Source organism: Rosa rugosa, chromosome 6 (assembly GCF_958449725.1).
Source record: "Rosa rugosa chromosome 6, drRosRugo1.1, whole genome shotgun sequence".
Taxonomy (NCBI): domain Eukaryota; kingdom Viridiplantae; phylum Streptophyta; class Magnoliopsida; order Rosales; family Rosaceae; genus Rosa; species Rosa rugosa.
Window position 1 is genome coordinate 54,232,466 of NC_084825.1, and position 16,422 is coordinate 54,248,887.

At 37.3% G+C, this 16,422-nt stretch overlaps 1 protein-coding gene across 1 annotated transcript; it reads right to left on the bottom strand.

Moving 5' to 3' along the window:
- Positions 1-460: 460 nt before the first annotated feature.
- Positions 461-15,784, bottom strand: LOC133714079 (protein MOR1). Its single transcript, XM_062140132.1, has 54 exons — positions 15,323-15,784; positions 15,125-15,230; positions 14,908-15,031; positions 14,064-14,143; positions 13,793-13,970; positions 13,646-13,710; positions 13,467-13,549; positions 13,275-13,360; positions 13,030-13,143; positions 12,734-12,853; positions 12,179-12,281; positions 11,866-12,002; positions 11,371-11,436; positions 11,149-11,266; positions 10,998-11,032; positions 10,719-10,790; positions 10,511-10,618; positions 10,316-10,421; positions 10,099-10,211; positions 9,891-9,978; positions 9,650-9,750; positions 9,424-9,531; positions 9,219-9,324; positions 9,058-9,137; positions 8,830-8,979; positions 8,647-8,722; positions 8,314-8,438; positions 8,108-8,218; positions 7,879-8,028; positions 7,628-7,702; positions 7,463-7,544; positions 7,277-7,371; positions 7,090-7,191; positions 6,928-7,002; positions 6,741-6,836; positions 6,552-6,653; positions 6,350-6,451; positions 6,050-6,232; positions 5,823-5,934; positions 5,639-5,715; positions 5,436-5,515; positions 5,070-5,132; positions 4,840-4,966; positions 4,507-4,629; positions 4,293-4,370; positions 3,953-4,111; positions 3,705-3,863; positions 2,694-2,791; positions 2,443-2,599; positions 2,170-2,286; positions 1,905-2,000; positions 1,721-1,792; positions 1,305-1,587; positions 461-1,201 (listed from the first exon to the last, which is right to left on the bottom strand). Exons 1-54 carry the CDS (start codon positions 15,483-15,485, stop codon positions 945-947), a joined length of 6,042 nt encoding a protein of 2,013 aa, XP_061996116.1. The 5' UTR covers positions 15,486-15,784; the 3' UTR covers positions 461-944.
- Between the last annotated feature and the right edge of the window lie 638 nt (positions 15,785-16,422).

The window sequence follows — 16,422 nt, forward strand, 5'->3', positions numbered from 1 at the left end:
CATATTAGGCGTTGAAATTTTGAGCTCGATTCTCAAAAATGGGATAAAGTATCCAAAGATATGATAGTTTATAGGTACTTATGGTGTTGTAGGGTGTTACTTAATACTGATGCATGAAAAAACTTGATTGATTTAGAAAAGTGAAATTTACCGAAAAGTTCATATGCGATTATGCGGGGTTTAGACATAGCAAGGGTTCCGTTATTTGCAACGTTTTCTGCAAGCTACATGATCTGCTTGCTGGTGTTCTGTTAGTTGCTTACAAGCTCAAGCCCAAGAGAATTTGTTTTACAGTGGCAAAAGGGAGGAGAAAATGCCATTTCATTTTGTTATGATGCATTGATGCCAGACATTCATACCCCATGATCTTCACCATCGTACTTTTCTGGAATGAGGCAACATTTTTCTGTAACAAACTCATTTCCAATAGAGCCATCCCAAGGAATAAGAAGAGGACGCATTGACAAAACACACAAAGAAATCGAATTGAAGTGGACCAAGTTGGGTACATTTGTATTAAATTGGGAGGCATGATAATCAAGGATTAAATGCTTCCGAAGCAATATAAAACTGAAATTCCTACGGGTTTGCAGTACAAAGAAGCCAATAGCACATGGCAGTGCTATATCCCAAAAACTCTGCCAAAAATTTCAGGACCTGAGAAGTGTGGTCTATACCTGCTACTAAAGGAAAGCAAAAGAACCATATTTCCTGAGCAAAGCTTCTACAATTTACAAATGCGAAGTTGCTAAACACAGCTGCGGTATACAATAAACAACACCCCAAGAAAAAGATCAGCCTTCGAGGATGCCACAGAGACACCAGTCTGTAGCTGCGACTGAATATTGAAAGCATCGCCTCCCTGACATTTACAAAAATAGAGGCCTGATGGGGTAATGAGACAAATCTTCGAGAAATCCTCTTCCTATTCACATATTTCTTCTTTAAAGGGGTTCAAGTGTCCCACTTTTTAGTCTCTCCATCCGAGCTTGAAGCCCAGATAATGCCCTTTCATCCATAGGGAGAACCCCACTTTGGAGGGGATTCTCTGATGCCCGATTTATCTGACCAGCGAGTCCCTGATTTTGGTTGTCATTTACATACATTAATGGCCTAGCTTCTGACTCCAGGTTCCCAGAAGCTGCCGCTAGTTGCATGCTTTTCATCCTCTCTCTAATTGCATCTAGTGTCCCACTAGTCACTGCAGTGCCAAGGTGAGTTCTAGGGTAAGGTCATTCAGGTCAACAAGAAAATCCAGAAGCAGCGATGCAGGAGAAAAAAGAAAAGGCACTAACGCAAATTACCTCCACCCATATATCTCTCATTCCTTGGGTCAACTAACGAGTTTTCAACCAGGCCTCTAGCAGTATTGGCATTGTGAAGCCTGTTGTCTTCAGCATATGCCGGTGGAAGATTAAAGCTAGTTGGTTCACTCTTCACATTAAATGATTTTGAATCCATTAAGGAATTTGTGTGTACAGGGGAAAGGGGTGCAAATTCAGGAGAAGAAACAGTAAGAGAAGCTGGGGGAGGAGTAGGCATTGGTACACTTGAAGGTGTCCTTCCAGCTGCTGCATTCTTCTCCATCTGTAAAGAAACATAAATGTAATTAAATTTTGATAACATTATAAAACTAATTTCCAATATAGGAATCATCAATTTGTTTGTGGACAGGAACATTATAGTATAGTGGTAGACTGGTAGTATTGATGAGAATCACCTGTGCTAAACCATCTCTAATATACGTCCGAAAAGCCTCACTGGCATTTTGGAGCTGGGAGAATATATCTACCTGAAATAAAACATAAACAGAATATCTATGCTGAGAAACCAATCAAAAGTCCTGCTTGGAAGCAGAAACTAAACCAAGTTAATAACAGGCTATGAAGAAATCAATTACTCACTTTAGGGTAGAGTTGGGTTATACGATATAGTTCATATAGACCAATGGAGCAAGTCTGCTTGTCACCAATCTTCTTGAAAATGGCAGCAAGTTCTTGCTGAAAGCAAAAGTACAGCCAAAAGAACAATTTTCAGGAAAAATATAATAATATATAATAAAAAAGAAGCGTGTATATAATACAAAGCTGTACAAAAAGAGGTCATGGTGAAGAAAAAACAATAAAAGAATTGACCAATGAGGTTGGTAAAGGTAAACAGTTGCAATACCTTTAATTGTGCATCAGCAGAATGTGTAGCAGAGGAAGGATTATTAGCTGCTGAATCACCCCAATGAGTTTGGCCCCCAGACCCAGTTGATGTCAACATCCTTGCTGCCGCTAGAGTCTGCCCGGTTGTTACAAAAAAGGCAATAAATGATAAACAGGGTCTCATTCCAATAAAAAAAAATTACAAAATACAAAAAAAAAATTCCCCAAATAAATAAAGAAGTTTGTTTCTCAATAAAAAATATATTAAAAAGCATCACAATATAATAATTACCTCAAGATTAAGATCAATGTAAGCAAGAATAATTGGCTGGGGCTTCATGTCTATAGGAACCATAGAAAGGTGACCTTTAATTGCAGCTCCGCGAAGCTTCACAAGCTCATGTAGAACAGTTTTCACCATACGCAATGGTTTGTCATCGGCACCAGCTCTAATATGATTTTGATTTTACAAAAGACAAGAGAGAAGAAATCAATGCATGAACCACAAGAGAGTGGGATTTATAGTTATCATGTGAAGCATACCTTCTCCGGATTTCTTCCATACCCAAGTCTTGAAGGTATAAATGGATACTTTGAAGGATGTGGTCCAGATCAACATCATATATGGTGCTTTGAAGAACCTACCACAGGAGAAAGCATCATATAAGAAAAATCTCCAGATCATCATTTATCCAACGGTGATGGATTTATGTCACACCATGGAACTAGCAACAACAAAAGCAGAACCCGCTAGAGAAAAAAAAGCACATGAACATTCAGATTACAGCAAAATAAACATGGTAAGACCATTTATTTCATCAATGTCCGTATTCTGTTGAAATCCAACAGGCTCTTTCATCTTATATTCCAATCTATCATACTTTTCTTGAAATCTGATTCCGTGGTTAACACCAATTGGCATAGTTCTCATCATCATCTTACAGAAAAAGCTTTAGTCTGTTGGAAAATTAGGGATCAGAGAAATAGATATATGTTTCAGAATGAAATTTCTCAAGTACAGCTAAGCATTTTCCTATTGAATTGCTTCACATAAATTTAGGAAAAGGAGGAAGACTATGATTGATTGTAATACAACGAGTTAAATTAACCGTTCAGATACTGCCTAATAAACATGGTAAGACCATTTATTTCATCTATGTCCGTATTCTGTTGAAATCCAACAGGCTCTTTCATCTTATATTCCAATCTATCATACTTTTCTTGAAATCTGATTCCGTGGTTAACACCAATTGGCATTTCTCATCATCATCTTACAGAAAAAGCTTTAGTCTGTTGAAAAATTAAGGATCAGAGAAACAGATATAAGTTTTCAGAATGAAATTTCTCAAGTACAGCTAAGCATTTTCTTATTGAATTGCTTCACATAAGTTTAGGAAAAGGAGGAAGGCTATGATTACTTGGATTTCAAAGCTTAATTTTAATGGTGCAGTTAATACAAGGCAAGCATCTGCTATATTTATTAAAGCAATGGCAATGCATTATATGTGTGCGTGTGCGTGTGGGACCAAAATATAAGGCCACGCAAACGGATACCTTTGTAAGTTTGATTAAACATTTGACAACCAGATCAGAGAACTTCTGGTTTCTGGCAGCCAACGTTTCATTCGCTGGAGGTGCAGGCCATCTTGAGGGATCTAAAGGACGTAAGAGATTGATAAGAACCACAAAGGACGAAGTGCGGTCGGCATTATCCTGCAGGTACAATCACTAGTTATAACTGATGTAGTAAGTAGACCAAAAATCACTAGGAATGGGAGCAATGCAAAAACAATATCTCCTACCAGAATCTTTAGCATCAAGACATTCAAGGCTTTGAGAAGTTGGCTGCCATCATCCATATGGGGAACCCTCTCATCTAAAAGCCAGAGCAGGAGCTCAGTGATTAGACTATCAAGAGTGCTCTCCTTGACAGCATGTGCAAATCTTTTATTTTGAAATGTCTGACGAACAGTCAAAGATAGTATCGTTAAGCCAAAAAATTCCTGAAGCATGAATGAATTTCCTACAGTTTATTAATTAACTCTCATTTACTCCGACTCCCCATATAATCTCTTTACATGCATTAATAATATGTTCACAATAATTGCATTAATGATATCTTCAGAATAATTGGTAAACTACCTGCATGAGAGTGTTCAGGACATATTTACAGGACCTAGATGAAGCTCCTGTCAAACTGAAGTCAAAAGTCGTTGCTACCTATTCAAAGAACCCCAAAAAAAAAACAAAAACAACAAAGGCTGGTAAATTTCAATTGAAGCCACATTTACAATAACAGCAGGCAACAGCATAAAGGAAAGCACGTGTTATCAAACTGAATTGTTATTGTACTTACCTTCTTTGCTAAGCACGAAACAAGTTTATCTGCATCCTTCACTAGGTCATCCATTGCACTGCCTTCTGGATCACTGGTCGACTGTGCCAACTCATGACACACAACTTTCATTCCTTCAACCGACTGGAACACAAGAATATATGCTCAGAGCATGTTCTTTACTTGAAATAAATGACAAACAAAAGGACATGCAGAAACTGAACCAGCCACAAAGAGAGGTAAAGCAGCCAAAAATAACATCTGACATCGTTGATCACACATAACAAGAAATCATGACAGTGGAAGAAATAGTTACTCGTACTAATGACAACTAAAACATTATATCTTGCACACCTGATCAGGATCCTCAGAAGAAATGATCTCCAAAGCTTCATTCCAGTCTGTTGGGCCATTAACAGCAGCAAATCCACGAGGCATCAGCTGTCTCTCCCTGTGAATCTCAGAATGACCATAATTGCCCCTAAAAGAATGATATTAACATCATTATGCTATATTGAGAACAACTAGTGCATTGGAATAAAATGAAAGGTTAATATAAAATGGGACTGCAAAAGTTGAAATACCTAGCAAGTGTTGGAGCAGCAACAGATCGTGCAACCTCCCCACTCTGCTCTGCTACATCAGACCTAATGGCAAGCAATAAACTCAAGATATAATTGGTGATAGTGGAGGTTCATGCAACTAAATAAAAGTTTCCTCTTCATTGGCATAGATACTTTCTGGTCTATCATGTTCTTTCTAACTGAACTATAAGTGCTACAGAAAATAGTCAAAATTCTCTTACTTCCTTTTGCATGTAAGTTAAAAACTCCTTAGTCCTTATGTACAATTATAATTGAACATTCAAGAATGTAAACACAGGAACTTGAAAATTAGAAGCATGAAATAGCAACAAAACTATGCTTCAAAAAGACACGTCCAAAGCATACCCAATTTCCCTGACAGAACGCCTTAAAGAAGCCCTAGCTTCACCAGGCTTTCCTTCCTTGTTTTTCTCCATATCTTTAACCTAAAAAAAAAATCATGCTGTTAAAAAAAAAATCCTTCCTTGTTTTTCTCCATATCTTTAACCTAGAAACTTAAATTACAGCCAACTATTATATGTAATTTAAAGGCATCAGTATGTACTGACCGTATACTTAAATCTCTCTTCTATCAAGCTTTTCTGAGCACCTGTTAGCTTCCCGACATATCTCCATATGTCCTCCCCTAAGAAGAGTCAATAATTACAATAAAACATATCAGCAACTTATAATTTATTATTTTCAAATTATAGCCAACAAATTTTACAATGGTTACGTGACAACATGACATACCAAGAAGCTTATAACCGGAAGCTAGCGTATTTAGAGCAGCCTTCCTAATTTCATTCTCTCTTTCTGCAGTCAAGCTTGCAACAATTTGCAAAGATTTTAATTGTCCACTTATCTGCTAAGAAAAGTAGGTGTTAATGTCTTATAGCACAACCAAATCATAAGACCCTGCACCATTGTATATAAGACTAACAAGCACGCACAAAGGTAAATACTTTATTTACTTTTACCTCAGCTCCATGATGATCGATCAAATATCCAACAAGTTCAGCACACTCAATTCGTGTCCGGTAGTTCTTAGAACGCAATCCCTCCAAAATATAAGGTAAACTCTTTGCAGCAGTATATGCCTGAACAATTTGTCTGGCCAGCTCCTTCATTTCTTTTCGTACTCCAGAACCATTGTGTCCAAGCTGCCGCATAAAACCATCATTATAACCATGAGTATACATACAGTTTGAGGCTTTTATTAAATGCAGAAACAGTTATTTGTTGCTGAAGTTGAACATATAAAAGAAAAAAGTAACAACCTTCTCCATTAGGCATGGAAGAAGAATTGCTGCTTCTGACTCGGTCAACATGTATCCCTCATCCCTAAACATGTCAAAAAGGTCATGAAGAAATTCCAGCACCTGTGAAACACAACATAGGCAGTTAGTTAGAAAGTAATACACCTACAGACCCTAAAAATTGGAAACCAAAAAAAAAAAAAATGCACAAAAAATACCATACCTTTAACAGGGATGTTGTGTTTGATTTACAAAATTGTAAAACAAACCACCTAAGCAGTATATCCAGAACTTCAATAATTTCCTTTCTAATAGTTGGAAGTGCCTGGCATAGAGACAGAAAATGAATTTTAAAGCTAGGCAATGACATATTTGATATAAATCAAAGAAATTAGAAGTGACAGGAAAATACCTTCTGCAGCATCTCAAGCCCATCTACTTGCTTCTTAAAATCTGTACTAAGAAGCCGCCTATGCAGATCCTCTCTGAAGTACTTCATCATATCATTCTGCATAAAACACAAATGAAAGTACTCAAATTAAATCAATCATCAGGGAATAAACAAGAAATTATTTGGTGAAATCTGTACAAATACAGACCTCAAGATCTTGAATCTGTTCTATTCGTGGCTCTTCAAACTTAAACCTCTTAACCACTATTCTCTCCCTATCCACCTGGAGTTCAAAGATCAATCAGCCACTGACTCACTGTACTCAACATTAGTATAGAAGTTTAAAGTTCAATGCTATTTCCATATATACCTTAACTGAATCTTTAACATTTAGCAAGGCCTGTGACTGGACAGCTATATCTTGGACAGACAGTATTGAACCTGGCCTTGATCCCTTCATTGCAATGGTCCTCTTTGGAATTCATGGATCAATCAATTAATAATCTCATTACAAGTAACAAAAAGTAAATGACCATAAGAAATCAAGAGGGGCATACTGAAGATATGGCTTTCGTTCCAGGCTTTAACACTCCATTGGAAGCAGATTTTCCAACCTTTGGGATGCTTTTGGATGTTGGTCCCATTGATATTGCTTAACAATTCAAAGTTGTTCAGGGGAAACCGTTCAGATTAGTTTGAAGTATCATAAACAAAACATGAGAGATGGCAATCAATATGCACACCTTGTAAAGATCCGGAAGGCTTCAACCGTTCAAGAACAAGAGCTAAAGCTGGCCCTTGAATATCTTTCAAAATTTTCTCAACCTGAGGAATAACCAAATAAAAAAGGTTTCAAATCATATGTCAAATGAAAAGGAAAGAGCAATAGAGGTTCCTAGAACACTTACCGCTTCATGTCCACTAACTCTCAAAATTTCAGCAATGCATGCCTCTGCTGCTTTACGAACATCTGAAGATTTATCCTATAAGAAATAGACATTAAAAAAATTATAGGAGTGGTTGCTGACTTTGTGCATTTATCATAGTATATATGTATGACTGGACATGTGGGGGATCTGATGGATGAATAGGTAGAACCATGAAACAATTAAGCCAAGAACGTCTCATAAAAAATAACTTATTCTCATATAAAATTTACCGTCATAGCAGAGGAAGCTGGTTTCAGAAGATGTACAGCATCATTATAATCACTTAGCACAGAAAGCTGCCTCGTCAACCAGTCAAAAAGATCTTTGCGCCCTTCTGCACCAAGCTTGGTTTCTGTTATAGCTGCCGTGATATAAGGAACCTACAGCAACAACAACAGTCCGTTACGGTACCTGACAGGAAACTAAAATTTCAAAACACAAGTACGACAAACCAGTTACCATTTTATCAAGATTCACAGCAGAGAGCCATGAGTCTAAAGTAGCTAAAGTGCATTCTCTCATATGCTTCTTATTGTCTCCAATACATTTCAAAATATCTGACAGAATGCCCTGCAAGTAACCAATACAAGATATAGTTCAACTATCTCAAGGAAACCAAAACAGATAAGCTACGTCAATATTTCTGATTTTGGAAATAAACAAACCTTGCTCGCCTTTTCAACCGGTGCTCCCATTGCAGATGCAACATTACCAATAGCTGTCAAGGTTGCTGCAACTAGGTTCTTATTGCTGTCATATAATCGTCCCCTTAAGGCACCAAATAACTCCACTGGCAGCAAACAACAAAAAAGGGGAAAAACTAAATGAATAAGGACCATTATGTAGAAGCACTTAAACAATGAGCATGTCAGATTCCCACCGCAACCCCTAAACTCCCAAAACCATGTTTTAAAAAGTAAAATAAAAATTATAAATATAAAAAAAAAAACCCAATTAGTTTGGAAGCACAGTAATACCAAGCATGAAGATACTCTTACCAGTTCCAGTTGGCTGGATGCGCTTATTAGCCTCTTCTAAAATTTTATTTACTGCATCAATTGACTCCAAGCGAACCTTAAAATGAAAAAATGGAAGATTCAATATGGCTCATAATAAAAGATACAGTTCTAAGAACAACTGTCATGCACAGCATAGAGAAATACAAAATGTATAAACAAGACCTTCCAATCAGGGCTCTCCAAATTCTTCAGCAGAGTAGGTGTAATTTTTCCACTAATATCTTCACGTGGAAGACTGTCCAACCCACTAGCAGAAATTGATGAAGTAGATTCTGTTGCTCGAACATTTCTCTTCAGAACCACTGCAGCACCCTAGAAAATGATACAGGCATAAGTTACCCATAAACAAATAACAATGATTATGTAACTTTGACTATCAACTAAACATACCTCAAATGGATTTTTTTCATACTCTGCTTCCAGTGCACTAAGCAGTGCAGGTTTGACATCCGTAAGAAATCCTTTAATATCTGCAAGTTATATATTCTTAGATAAACGATATGAAACTGGATATTATAATATTGAGTGTTCAAACTGAAATGACTAGTCACCTGGACCAACAAACTTATGTGTAACACCCAAAAGTTTTATAGTAGAATTTCTAGTAGCAGCAGCACTGGACTGCAGTCCAGTATCTTTGCAAAAATCAATCAAATCCTGTAAAATATAATACCATATTAACATCCATAACTAAATGACAACTGATTATGATGATGACAGAAAGAGATTCAAAAGTCAAAATAGAACTATTAACACCTTAAGCTTCAAATGTGAGACACCAAAATCTTCAACAGCTGAAACCATCCACAATATTCCCTCGCTAAGAACCTTCGGGTTCTTGTGCTCTTTCATTATTTTGTAAAGCTACAATAAAAAAAAATTAAAAAAAAAAAAAAAAAAAACTATTACTGGAGACCTAAATGAGTCTCAAAAAAAAAAAATACCAAGAGCAATGATGAAAAAAATTAACAACAGAACTTACTCTTTCAAAAATAAATCCTGGACCTATGGCTTCAGAGAAAGAAGTCAGACACTTCATGGCATGAGTCCGAGTCTTGATATCTGCTACCCGCTCGCTTATACCTGTAAAATTGCACAATAAATGCAAGAGCTTGATTAACAGACTGTCCAGTCCACAACAAAATCCACCCGAGGGAGGAGAAGAGAGAGAGAGAGAGAGAGAGAGAGAGAGGGGGGGGGGGGGGGCGCTTCAAGACACTCACCCAGTAGACAAAGTACCACACATTTCTTCGGAAATTTCATTGCAGTGGAGGCTATGTAGGTAATAACTTCAATTACCTGTTGTTGAACCTGCATAACTCAAAATACCAATCTTTAATAGCTTTTCCGCAAAACAGTAACTAAACAAAAAAAAAACTCAAAGAAAAAGATAGTGATAGATCTGTCCAGTAAAATTAAAAAATAAAATACCTGAACATTTTTTTCACTCCAACCAGGGACAGCGCAAAGTAAACGAATTAATAACTCAACAGACTGGTTGATGTCCTGCAAAGCTTCCACTTCTTGTTTAAATGAGGATATGGCTGCAACAAAATCGTATAGCAGTTATAATCACTTTAAACAAAACAAGAATTCTGTACGTTTCAACTTTCATGTCATGTGAATACAAATAAATATCATCACCAACCTTCAAGCCGTTCTTTCCACACAGTGCTCTTCAATTGAGAGATGGTATCCACTTTTATAAGAGAACCTAATCTGCTTTCAATTTCTTCAAGACTCATTTCTGCTGGCTGCAACAATTCACAAAAGAAAGGCAGTCAATGTTACTACGGTAACAAAAAACAAAACAGCACTTCCACCGCAAAAAAAGATAAGATACCTCAACGTCTTCAGGTGGTTCAACTGACTTGGAAGCTTTTGCCTGTACAGTTACTTCCCCTTTCTTACTGCCACCAGATTTTCCAGATCCCACTTTTTGTTTAGCAGGCTATTATCAAGATCATCGTGTCAATCATGAAACAAATAACAAGTCCACTGACAGTTCAAAATAAGTAAGCAAACAAAAGTTTATGAGCTATAAAACTCACAACTGCCTGAACAGGCCTCTTCCCACTAAGCATGCTTGCAGCTGACTTTCGAACAAATGAACTGTCTGAAGTCTGCAAAGAATTGAGAAGACAAACACACCTTCAGGACCACCAAAAAAATATCGAAAAGAAAATAGGAATATAACAATTGAAACAATTCCATCCAATTATCTGGTGACCAGGAAGGATAATTAATAGATGGCATCATAACGACCAAAATGCAGCATGTATAATCATAGACAAGAAACTTGAACCCTAAATTGAAGGCAAGAAACCCACCTCCAGAGAGGCTGCAGTGACACCAGAGCTTTGAACTGTAGTTGGCATATCAAGGTGTACAAAAATGAAGTGAGAAAACATCACATCAAACAAACTTGAATACTAAAAGGAGATAGGTAACCTCTGCAAGTAACAAAACAGAAACACAAACCTGCGCTTGCAGCAGTGGATGTACCACCCTCGGAACCCATAATCATTTCAGAAAGCTTCTTTCTTCTGACATCATCAAGTTTCTCCAGGGACCTCTCCAAAGGCCTCATACCAACCGACTAGAGAAAATGAACATGGTGCAAATGAAAATTATTAATCTCCGTAATTAAGCTTCAAGCCTAAAATTTAAAACATAAACCAGTTTAATGCATTAAAATGCTACCTTAGCTACTGCTGTCAGAGCTGAAAAGGCTGCATCCCTCACTTCTGGGGTTCCATCATTGAGGCACTAAAGAAGTACAGATTGCTTTAGATTTAACCATAATATAATTGTAGACACAACAGAATCAGGTAGTTTACGTGATCCTAAAAAGAAGAAGCTTTCTTCTTCTCAGATGTTTTAAACTACAACTATTTAACTTCTTAAAAACCCAATCCAAAATCAATATAGGCCATGAGGTTAATTTTCAGAACTTTTTGATCAGCTATTAGAACAATAATTAGATGAACAATGTCTTTAAACATGACCAATCCAAATTCCAAAACCACGTGAAGCCCAACAGGAAATCCAAAACATATTCAGAAGTTCTAATTGTTGGATTGTGACATATAACAACAAATTGAAGCACGAATAGAAACGACTTTTAGACCAAAAAAAGCAAGTGAAAACTGAAAAACAAAAAAAACACATCAGACACTCAAGGAAAGATGCACTGACCTCCATAAATATAGGAACATAATCCTTGTGTAACTTTAAAACAACAGCCTTGTTACTTGTTTCAATACAGAATGTCACCCAGTTCAAAGTCGATGATCGTACAAGAGGTACTTTATTTTTAACTGCTGTCTTAACATCTGCAATAAACAGTATGGATGATACATTAGCCACAATATGAAAATAGTTTCACATATTGACAAGACACATACAGTTAATTCTGATAATAGCGGTATCAAGATGCTAAAAATAAAATAGAATACAATAAAAACTAGATGCAAAAACTGATGCATAAGTTGGTGAATATGAAACCTGCCTTCAACAATGTCAACAAGATTTAAGCAGCCAGCTGTATGCATAGCTTGAAGAGTCTGGGTAAGCGCCTCACTCATAGTTGGCTTTTTCTCTTTCAATTTCTCCTATAAAAACAGTAACAAAAAGGTAGGCAATTAATGAACTAGATCTTCTACTCAGTAAAAGATAGTATGCTTTAAGTTGAACTTAATAAGCTAACACATACTGAAAGTAAATTAAAAAGACCGTTTGAACTATATCATTAATACAATAAAAAAGACTACTAAAAACATAAGATATGATTTAAAAGGGTAATGATGCTAGAAGTTAAGCTTTGATACATGCTCAACATATGAGCCAAAATGAGATTTTAAGAAATTAAAATAAATAAACATTAAAAGGACTATCTGGCTAGTTGTGGTTATTGTACTATATGATAAAACCATCTGACCAAAAGTATGCTTAATTTGTAAAAATCCTGTATAGTAGAATTGAATTCTAAATTGAAACATTCAGAGTTAACTTATTACAGTATGCTTCTTCACTGCTGAAGGAAAACACATATAAATAAACTTACAAGTAACCCTGGCAATAGAAAACGCGAACTCCCAGAGAAGTGGGTTCTTAGGCCCTTGGCAAGATTGCCGAGAGCTTGGATAGCTTCAACTGCAACAGCTATGTTCACATCTGTTATAAGCTGCAGGAAAAAGGTAGTCCACTGAGAGACATAGATTGGGGGGGGAGAGAGAGAGAGAGAGTTCTCCTGCACTAAGTAAGCCCTACTGTTCCAGAAGTAAAAAATGAACACAGGACACTGTTGAAGTGAGTGGAAGATGATAATAATTGCTTCAGCTAAAATATAAATAAAAGTACCTTCTTTAATGTCCTACATATTTCGGTGAAGTCACCAGGAGCTATTCTTTTGGTTGAAGCTAGCTTGGTGAGCTCAGCAACAGCCTCCTTTCGCTCTGACCATTTGGATGCTTTCTAGAAACAAGTGAAAAGATTAACGATACTTAGAGGCAGAGAAAGTACATTTGCTGATGAATTTAACACCAAGTTCAAATCCATAGTGGAACAAATATAGCTACATCTTAGGATAGGGAAATGAAACTAACCACTCCATCCCAAAATCCAGACTTATCCAGAGGAGTCAATATATCAACAGGATCAACAAGCTCATATTCATCTATTTCCTGAGGAGCTGAAAATCCAGATACACAACAGACTGTATAAGTAAATGTGCAAAAGGAAAATTCTTACAGAACAACAATTCTTTGAGAAGCCAAATGCAAGAGTCAATCACATACCATCCACTGTAGATTCCTCAGAAAGACCAGGACCAACAACTTCGGATACAACTTCCCTTTCTGGCTCCTTGTCTTGCTCAGATCTAATAAAGAGATATAATAAAACATGTAGCTTAAGTAATAACTCCGCATTGTGGGCTGCACTCAGTTACTGAAACATTTAACAACATATTTTTCACCTGATTTTGCGAGATGGCCTGGCTGTCCCGGTAACATTGACGAGCTCAGACTCCAATTCTTTTTTCTTCAATAAAAGAGAGACAAATATTATTATTCTTTTTCCCATAACAAAAAGATAAAGGTAAACTCAAGGAAATAGGACATACCATCGTATCCCTCATTTTTTCAAACAATATGGATTTTACAGGGTCTTTTCCTATCCAACGGCAAAGCTCAAGAGTAAGTCCTTTAGAAGATGCACGAACATTTTGATCTTGATGGTCAAATAGTTCAGGAAGCATCTTTAAAATCCTTTTCGGAGGAATAATTTTTGAGCCAAATTCACTATTACAAGAAAGGAAAGACACATAATAGTTAGAAAAACAAGTCAATGAATTAATAAATAGATTTGCAGAAAATAAATATCAATCTAAAAACCTTAAGGCTTGAAACATGACATCAATTGCAGGCACAACAGCTTTGGCAACTTTGGCTTTTATTGCTTTCTCCATGGCATCCTACAATAAACCACACCTACGTAAGGTCCCAGATAAATTGTGATCAATCACTACAAATCAAAATGTAATCACGCCAATACAAACCAAACACAGAAAAATGAATTAAAGTTAAACATAAAAAACACTAGAATCCACACTACTAAATCCCTCGCCATACGGATAAACAACTTCCATCCAAGTCTATGTTCGCCTTCCTTCTAGATTTCCCAACCTGTTTTCAATTGCTCAAAGTGACCAGTAAACAACCAATTCTGATATATTGATGCCTGAATTGCTTTTCATAGAACAGTTCGACCCCAATTAAACTCTCTCTTTCTCTCTTCCTTTCTCTCGCTACGAGTAGATACATGTCACATACCACGAAATACTGAACTCCTCTTAAACCATAAGTAGGGGAATTACAATGTCATCACTGTGTTGCATATAAAATGCCTCCTGCTGTCTAATTATAAATAATAAATTCTTCCCATGTCTTTGAGACCTTTATACCAGAGTACCAACATTAAGAAACAACTGCCAGATATAATCCAATTCACGGAAACAACCCCAGCGCTTCACATCTTACTCCTCCTACTACTAAATGCTACATCAACAAGCACTCTATATGTGACACTACTATAAAACATCAAGTTTATCCAATTACCAGAAACAACCCCACAGCTTCGCAACTTACTGCTGCTATAACTAATCCTACATCACACCACATTGCCATTGCAATGTCTTAAACAAAAACACTCTTCAGATAAACAAAAAGAATAACATACCAAGAAAGCGTCCACAGCCTCCAATTCGACCCAAAGCATAAAGGAAGCCTGAGCCTTCTCCACCGTCTTCGGCCTGCCGGTGAGGCATTTCGCAACGATGGTATCGCAAACTTCCTTGCCATACCTGTACCAAAGGAAACACCACTTAAAAAGATTGCAAATTTATACAAACCGCCCTATCAAACTCAACTTCAACAAAAGTTCGCAAACCACTAACCTTCCAGCATCAGCATCAGCCGCTCGTAAATAAGCAATCAATGCATCAAGTGCCTTCTCTTGTACCGGCGAATTGGCATCCGCCAGAGTCTTCCTAAAAAACGAACCTAACCCAAAAAAAAAACCACCAAACGAAAATTAAATCGTGGAAGAACTAGATCGCCGGTAATCAGAACCAGTTTCCCGGTGAATTCCTTACCAAATTCACGGAGACGAGAGTCCTTTGGATCGGTGATGGAGTCGCATAGGGCAGCCAAATCGATGTTGGCTTCATTCCGCACCTTCCAGTTCTTATGGAAAAGCCGATCATCCCACGGCAATTTCTTCGCCTCCTTCAACAGCTTCTCTTCCTCCGACGACATTTCTCAAAAAAAAAAAAAAAAAAAAAAACGGAAACCTTTCTCTCTCGGTTTGCTTCGTACTCGCCGATCTAGGCAAATGTAGATGGAGATGGAGAGAGCAAAGAGTTCAGAGGCGGATCGGGATCCAGTATTTTGTACTGGAAATTTGAAAACGAAACCTAATTCGATTACCAAAAGAGGATTTTAACTATGAGTTTTTAGAGAGAGAGAGAGAGAGAGAGAGGGGAGAGCGCCCATTCGAGGAGAGAGAGAAAATGATGCAGTGTGGCTGTTTAGCTTTATTTGGACGGCAGGCGAGTGCTGCCGTTCGTTCCCAAATATTTCGCTTTGTTTTTTGAAATTTAAACTCTTTAGGTCGTCAAAACGACTGCGTTTGGTGGTTGCGACATGGCGTGTCGGTATGAGAGCGATTGGATTTAAAATAAAAGGCCGGCTTAGCGGGAACTCCACGGCATGGGGGTCCGAGCGCGACGCAGGGGATTATTGTTGGGTGCGTATTATGTCGTTTTCACTTTTTCACGAGCCTCTTAACACGACGCCAGAGCAGAGCGTCTTCATTTTTTTGTTCGATGACAGAGCAGAGCGTCTTCATTGAACCCGTAGATTGTGCGAGTTATGGGCAGTTTCCGCTTTATCCCGATTTGGGCTTTATAAGTTGAAGGCCCATGAAGTCTTAATTTGGACAGGTTGGGTATTGGAAAGGTCTTCACTTTTCACCCTAACTCGCAATTTGGGTTTGAGTGAGACTCAAAAGACAAGGGATTTTTGGAAGAAAAATAGGAAAAGCAGGACCATGAATGAGAATGTGGATAATAATCAGAGCAAATGTCGGAAATATAAGGAGAAACTTGGTGATCAATTGCATTTGTTCCCTTCATCCTGCTATCTTTAATTTTGCATCACTCACACAGTTTTATAAAATGAGTAATTGATAACA